General features: G+C 42.8%; 1 protein-coding gene across 1 annotated transcript in view; it reads left to right on the forward strand.

Moving 5' to 3' along the window:
- The first annotated feature begins 1,057 nt into the window (after positions 1–1,057).
- LOC109971040 (unconventional myosin-XVIIIa-like) overlaps positions 1,058–8,169 on the forward strand; it is a 233,547-nt gene continuing 226,435 nt past the window's right edge. The window contains 2 exon segments of the mRNA XM_020619059.1: positions 1,058–1,241; positions 3,036–4,163. Of these exon segments, the coding sequence (XP_020474715.1) occupies positions 3,150–4,163 (1,014 nt within the window). The 5' untranslated portion in view covers positions 1,058–1,241; positions 3,036–3,149.

Raw genomic sequence — 8,169 nt, forward strand, 5'->3', positions numbered from 1 at the left:
GACAGGAAGTTCCCTACAAAACAAGGTTTCTTAACAAGAAGCCAGGAGCAGATCATGACACGCTGTGCTGGGGAGGAAGGGGAGGGAGGCAATGCAGGTTTGGGCCATTTAAGATCCCAGTAATATACACTGCTCAAAAAAATAAAGGGAACACTTAAACAACACAATGTAACTCCAAGTCAATCACACTTCTGTGAAATCAAACTGTCCACTTAGGTAGCAACACTGACTGACAATCAATTCCACATGCTGTTGTGCAAATGGAATAGACAACAGGTGGAAAGCATAGGCAGGTAGCAAGACATCCCCAATAAAGGAGTGGTTCTGCAGGTGGTGACCACAGACCACTTCTCAGTTCCTATGCTTTCTGGCTGATGGTTTGGTCACTTTTGAATGCTGGCGGTGCTTTCACTCTAGTGGTAGCATGAGACGAAGTCTACAACCCACACAAGTGGCTCAGGTAGTGCAGCTCATCCAGGATGGCACATCAATGCGAGCTGTGGCAAGAAGGTTTGCTGTGTCTGTCAGCGTAGTGTCCAGAGCATGGAGGCGCTACCAGGAGACAGGCCAGTACATCAGGAGATGTGGAGGAGGCCGTAGGAGGGCAACAACCCAGCATCAGGACCGCTATCTCCACCTTTGTGCAAGGAGGGACAGGAGGAGCACTGCCAGAGCGTGTGTGTGTGTGTGTGTGTGTGTGCGCGCGCGCACAGGTCTCTCTCTATAAGTACTCTATACTCTTATTTTTTTATTATTATCTCTTTCCTTTGCTTGTTGATATGTACTGTACGTACACATTGAGAGCCGCTGTACCAGAGTCAAATTCCTCGTGTTTTCGACACACGCTGGCCAATAAAGCAGATTCTCATTCTGATGTAGCCTATAGAGCACTCTTTATGTTTTTGAGAGTACAGGACTGAGTTAAATAATATAGTATTAATTGAGTGAGATTATTTTATTATAGTAGCAGTAAGTAGGGTCCGTTCTGATCCACACTCCAAATATAGAAGGTGGCGGTAATGGACCTAAAGTTGTTTGCCAACCGCCACTGAACAACAGAGGAACAAGAAACAGAAGAAGAAGAAGACGAAGCAGCAGCATTAGCAGCAATAGCGATAATTGTTGTAGCATCTAATCCGCTAAACCAAAGAAGAAGAAGATTCAGCGTTGTATTTCTGTTTCCTAGAGACGAGTTCACACCCATCAATAAGGCACTTGGTGCTTTGTTGTATAGGAGAACAGTGAGTATTTCTTTACATAATAAATATATGTACTTTGAGAGAGAGGACGGATTTTGTTTTAAGACAATAGTATCGAGGCAGGCAGACAGACAAACAGTCAGTCGGTTGGGTTGTTATTTCCCCGGATGCCAAAGCTCTAAGGATTTGACTTTAGCCAATTAGGGTTATTAATTAACTACAGTGGATTGCTCACTGGGAAATTAAACAATATGACATTGAATTGCAGCTTGTGTTTTTTCATGTGATGTGTAAAAGAAACGCAAACATTTGTCATTAGCGTCAGGCAACGTTACCCCCGCGTTCCAAACAGTAGCTCCAAAAACTAGCTAATGTGAAAAACGCATCTATTTTGGCTAGCCGTCATGCTTTTGGGCCTCGGGTTTCACATCAGGCTCGTTTTGAAAAGAACTGCGCCTACCTTGGTCAGTGGACGAGAGCAGGCGGCGACAACAGGGGGCAGTGGCAGAAATCCGCATTCAAGACGGACTGTTGAGGAGCTTTCTACCAGCCTGTACTTTGTACAGTAAGTCACAGAAAGACTCACATCCGATAAAAATAGCATCAAACCAAACTTTTCAGCTTCTAATTAGGGTCTAAGCAGTTGTTGTTTTTCTCTGTGACAAAAAGAGCGATGGCAATCTGATTTGTGTCGATCTCCATACTCCATGCTATTACTCAAATACTGTGTCTGAACATTTATAAGTGGTTAAGGTCCCGGGGTCAAAACAGGGTTGCGTCAGGAAGGGCATCCGGCGTAAAACACGTGCCAAATGTCAACATGCGAGTCGTCAGTGTGACGATTCGCTGTGGCGACCCCTAAACGGGAAAAGCTGAAAGTGACTTTCGTTTGTGTCTGAACATTTATGTGGGCTACGTTCTTCATATAAAACAGTCACCATATCAGTTTGTTGCTGTATTTGAGCTGACCAGGCTATTTGATAGGAAACTGGATAAATATATTCATAGCCATTTTTGATCTGTCAGAAGTCATTTAAAGACTCTTCACATCCCACGTACCACAGGCTTTGTTATTTAATACTTAAGGAATTAAATCAGTAATGTTCATATTTTCTAGCAGAACTATTTGTAATGTACTGTAAGCTGACTGTATTCAGCTTCTCTAATTGATAAAAGTCATCATCACCAACAGAATAAACCTTCATAGTGCAAATGCCAACTAATAAAATCACAGTCTCTGTAATTATACAAAAAATAATATGTTTCTGTAAAATGCCATATTGTTGATCTAACGTCTAAACCAAACATATCAGGTGAGAGCCAGGCATCTCCCATCATGTCTTGAACTAAATCTCCATGAGAATATCATTGCCTTTGTAGGTGCTACTTCACAGGAAGTCAAGATCACGAAAACTAACTGGCATGCATTGTGCATGATGATTGATAATGTGCAGATCTATTGCTCACCCCTCGCTTAATAAATTAAGTAAATGTTTTTTATTATCAAAATTTGTATTGATGATTAGTTGTGGATTGACTGATTAACCAAATAGATGATGAGAAAAGATACGAGAATGTGTTTTACATATATCAAAGAAGTTGACTTTTTTCCTTCAAGATAGCATTGTAGTCAAGAGAAACTATTTAAAATATAAACTGTTCCAGTTAAGTGAAATGACAAAAGAATCATTACATATTAACATTGTTACTGTAAACCTCTTTCAAAAGTTCATCCTTTGAATATTGTCACATCAATAATATAAAGGTGTTTCATTGATAATATTTTATTTTTATAAATTTGTCTTCTTACAGTTTGCTCTCTCTCTCTTTCCACAGGGGATTTGTCCAGGTTCGTCACTACAAAAACACCTGATTAGTGAACTAGATGAAGAGCTTTGAAGGAAAACTAGAGCTACATTAGATGTAAAGGTAGTGTTTACTTTTTTCATAATGTTTAATCTGATGAAAAGGGATAAAGAGAGAGAAGGGAGTAGAAAAGAGAAGAAAGATAAAAAGGAGAGGATGTCTGCTGCAGAGCTGCGCAGCCTGGAAGAGATGAGTATGCGGCGCGGATTCTTCAACCTGAAGAGGGAGGCTAAGCGCGAGTCTAAGAACAAACTAGAAATTTCCAACCCCATTCCCATCAAAGTGGCTAGCAGCAATGAGCTCACCCTCACCCTCACTGACATTGAATCAGAAGGGAAGAGCATCAGAAGCAGCATGGTTCTGGATGACCAATTGAGTGCTGCCAGCTCCACTGATGATCTGAAGGGTGAGGGTGGAGGAGGACAGGACAGACACCACAGCTCAGTATGTGAACGTGTTGCTCACTTTGGTTCACTTGCCAAACAGAACTCTTCGCAAGTGGGTCAGATGATGAAACGCTTCTCTTTTTCCCAAAGGAGCAAAGAGGAGAGCTCTTTAGAGGGCTCCACATCCTCAGGCCACAACTCTGCTGCTCCATCACCTCAGGTGGAGAGCAAAGTTTTCAGCATGCTCTACGAGCACAATTTCACGTGCCAGCCTGGAGCAACCGCCACCAAAAAAGTCTGCATTCCTGAAGTGGTGGACAAGACCTTTCCTGCACAACTGCAGTTGCCAGCTGTGACTGTACCAAGTGCACCAGAAACACGTGAACTAGAGCTCCAGCGCCGCAGCACTGGTGACTTTGGCTTTTCTTTGCGTTGCACTACTATGCTGGACCACGGCCCTGATGGAAGAGTATACAGACGTGTAGTCCATTTTGCTGAGCCTGGTGCTGGCACTAAGGACCTGGCACTGGGATTGGTGCCAGGTGACAGGCTGGTGAACATAAATGGACAGAATGTGGAGAACAAGAACCGGGATGAGATTGTGGAGATGATCTGTCAGTCAGGAGACACAGTGAGACTGAAGGTGCAGCCAATCCCAGAGCTGCGCTGCTGGCTGAGGAACATTGAGGGGCCACGCTGGGAAGCCAGACATGTAAGCAGCTTGTCTACTTTCTATGTATAAACGGTTAAATGCCACTGTTATTCCCTTTGGGTTCAATGGCACAGTTTTTATATCTTGATTGACTATCTTCCAGTGTAAATTCTTTCATGTTATGTTGTTGTAATGTCAGAAATGTTTTTTATCAGGCAGATTTAATGCAACAGAAGCACAGCAGTGTGCCCTAATCTCAAGGGCTGTGTTGTTGTTAATGTTACATTTGCAGCTGTGGAGAACAGCATTTGTGCTGCAGTGTTGCTACCAAAGAAAGCCAGTGGTATCCCATATGGGTACAGGTCTGTAGAAATAAGGTCTTTGCCTCAGCAGTTTGGCTGCAGTGTGTATGTCTTTCTGTGTTGCTCTTGTTATCTCTACCAAGGGTGGGGGTTATGCTTTTGCTGGTGTTTGTTACTTTGTTAGTTTGTTAACAGCATAACTTAAAAAGAAATGAATGGATTTGGATGCAATTCTTTGGAGAGGTCACAGAATAATTAATTAGATTTTGGTGCTGACCTGTATCATAATTTGTATACAGAAATATTTTTAAAGATAATTCACCATTGTGCTGCAAAGGCTGCTTGACTCTATGTAAGCCCCCTTGCGGCCAAAGTGCATGGCTGTGCTGATGAGCACTCTGAGCACATACAGAGACAACGCTCTGGGTTGATGACAACTGCCCGTTCATTTTCAATGAAAACCGAGTGCTGTCACTCAGGATAGCCCACTGTGAGAGACAGGGACTGAAGGAGCCCAGAAAGGCAACAGTCCAGAGCTGGAGAAAGATGTATTCTATTCTGCAACAGCTGGGCCAGAGCATGAGGGCAAAGATTTTAAGTATACCCCAAAGCTCTTGTCCGTAGGACTGGTATTATACCATTTTATTAAGTTTTGAAATGTTTTCAGGCGACAAAGTAATCACTTCTATTGAGAATATGTGTTCAGTCTATCCAGGTAATGCCAATTTAGATTTTGTTCTGACATTTTCAGAGCTGTGAGCATAGACCAGGGGTTGGGAACCTATGGCTTGTGAGCCAGATGTGGCTCTTTTGATGACTGCATCTGGCTCGCAGATAAATCTTAGCTGACATTTCTTAACACAATAAGTAATGAATAATTCCGCTAACATTTTAAAGTAAAACATTACAGAAATCACAGTGTTAAAAATAACGTTCAAAATATAAAACATTCTCATGCATTTTAATCAACTTCCAATTCAGGGTTGCGGGTAGCTGGAGCCAATCCCAGGTGTCCTTCGGGGTACAGGAGGGTCCGACACCACTCTACTTTTATTGATAATGCGGTAGCCTACACGGGTCGTTGTGAGGTCAAGAAGTAAACTTCCCTCCTTTTAATCAAATAGTCAGCTAGCTAATTTATGCAGAGCAAACCTTTTTGACGAAGAAGATGGCGAAAAGAAAAAAAGATGAGTACCGTTCATTTCAGCACCAATGGACAGAGGAATTCGCCTTTGTGGAAAGAGCAGGTTCTGCGGTGTGTCTAATATGCAATGATAAAATTTCATTGATGAAACGGTCAAATATAAAGCGGCACTTTGACGCACACCATGCTACATTTGCATCGAAATATCCAGTGGGAGACAGCAGGAAGAATCAGAATCAGAATCAGCTTTATTGGCCAGGTGTGACGGACACACGAGGAATTTGACTCGGGTACATCGGCTCTCATTGCGAAAAACAGTAAACCAGCATAAGGCTGTGTAATATAACAAAATAGCAGTATTAACATCAACAAACAGTGCAAACAATGCAGAAAAAGCAGTATAAACAGACAGTAAACAATGCAGACAACAAAGGAATGTTCATTCAAATGAGATAAATAGGGATAAAACAGAGTACTTAAGAACTAGAGACCTGTACAAGTCTCTATAATCTGTATGAGGTATATTTACAGGTATTGCACTGAGGGTTATGGTCCAGTCATACTGTCATTGGTTAAGTATTCATCAGGGTGACAGCCTGGGGGAAGAAACTGTCCCTGTGCCTGGTTGTCTTAGTGCACAGTGACCTATAACGCCGTCCAGAGGGGAGGAGTTCAAACAGATTGTGTCCGGGGTGTGAGGGGTCTGCAGTGATCCTCTCCGCCCTCCTTTTGACCCGTGCGATGTACAGGTCCTCCATGGAGGGCAGGCTCACACCAATGACCTTTTCTGCAGTCCTGACTGTCCGCTGAAGTCTTGAGAATCATTTATAGTTTAAGCTGCTTACACTTTACATTTAATTCTGACATAAATCATACCGCTAAATTACTGTATGCACAGTGCTTGAGGCCATGTCTTTTGTGTGTGTGCTTTTGTAGAGCTGCTAGTTATCTCATCCCTCAAGCCATACATATTGTACACAGTGCATTTGGCCGCCCTTAATGCAGTGGGACTGGGGCCATTCTCACACACAAGCAGCGTTTGCGCACAGGGAATACGTAAGTGCTACACACACCAAATCTATTTTATGCCATATGTGTGGTGCATGAATTGCATAAGCAGGGTGTGTGTTTTCATGTTTATACATTTGTATGGATTTATATTTATTGATGTACAATGTACAATATGCATGCTAGTGCACATGCGATATGTGCTGTATGTATAGCAAGCAAGGTTTAAGAAACTGTCGCTCTACAGGATGTCCGGGATGATGGTGTTGAACGCCGAGCTAAAGTCCACAAAGAGGGCCCGTGCATACGTCCCTGGGGAGTCGAGGTGTTACAGGATGTAATGCAGTGCCATGTTCACTGCATCATCCACTGACCTGTTTGCCCGGTAGGCAAACTGCAGGGGGTCTAGCAAAGGGTCTACGATGTACTTCAGATGGGCCAACACCAGTCTTTCAAAGGACTTCATAACTACAGATGTCAGGGGGACAAGAAGGCATGCCAAGAGCTACTTGTGCAGAGTGCAAGCTAGTCAGCAGCAACTCCGTGTATGGACCCGATAAGGTGACTAGAATTCGGCTAGCTTTGCTGGTTCTTTAGCCATAGTGAGGAACGGAAAGCCATTCACAGATGGCGAGTATGCCAAATCATTCATGCTTGATGTGGCCAATGAACTAATACGACTTTTCGGATAAAGATAAGATAATCAAATGAATAAAAGACATGCCTCTGTCAGCAAGTACTGTTCACAATCGTACCATCATGATGGCAAATCAAGTGGAGGAAACACAAGTGAAGGACATAAATGCAGCGCCATACTTTTCCCTCGCTTTGGATGAATCAACAGACATAAGCCATTTATCCCAGTTCAGTGTGATTGCAAAGTATGAGGAAAGTCTTGCTGTTTTGCCAAGGGTGAAAGGGTCAACAAGAGGGGAGGATTTATTCAAGTCTTTCATTGAGTTCGCTAAAGAAAAAAATCTACCGATGGATAAACTTATTTTGGCGCTCCGTGTATGGTGGGGAAAAACAGAGGATTTGTAGCGCTTCTTTGTGAATATGAAAATAGAGCCATCCTAAGTTTTCATTGCATTCTACATCAGGAGGCACTTTGTGCTCAAATGTGTGGCGAGCAGCTTGGTGAGGTGATGTCGCTGGTCATTCAGGTGGTCAACTTTATTGTTGCCCGAGCTTTAAATGATCGCCAGTTTAAAACACTGCTGGATGAAGTTGGGAATAATTATCCCGGTCTGCTTTTGCACAGCAATGTGTGTTGGTTGTCAAGAGGGAAGGTGCTCAGCCGTTTTGTGGCTTGCCTGAGTGAAATCCGGACTTTTCTTGAAATCAAAGACGTCAAGCATCCTGAACTAGCCAACGATGAGTGGCTTGAAGTTTTACTATCTTGTGGACATGACTTAACATCTGAACCAGCTCAATGTGAAAGCGCAAGGCATTGGAAATGCATTTTATCCCTTCAACAAGCAGTGTTTGCATTTGAAAACAAGCTGGAACTCTTTAAAATGGATATTGAAACAGGTCATTTACTACACTTTGAAAAACTGAGAGAATTTAAAGATGCGTGCACAGCAAGTGACCCCGCTCAACATTTTGATCT

The sequence above is a fragment of the Monopterus albus genome, unplaced genomic scaffold, assembly GCF_001952655.1.
Source record: "Monopterus albus unplaced genomic scaffold, M_albus_1.0 scaffold214.1, whole genome shotgun sequence".
Taxonomy (NCBI): Eukaryota; Metazoa; Chordata; class Actinopteri; order Synbranchiformes; family Synbranchidae; genus Monopterus; species Monopterus albus.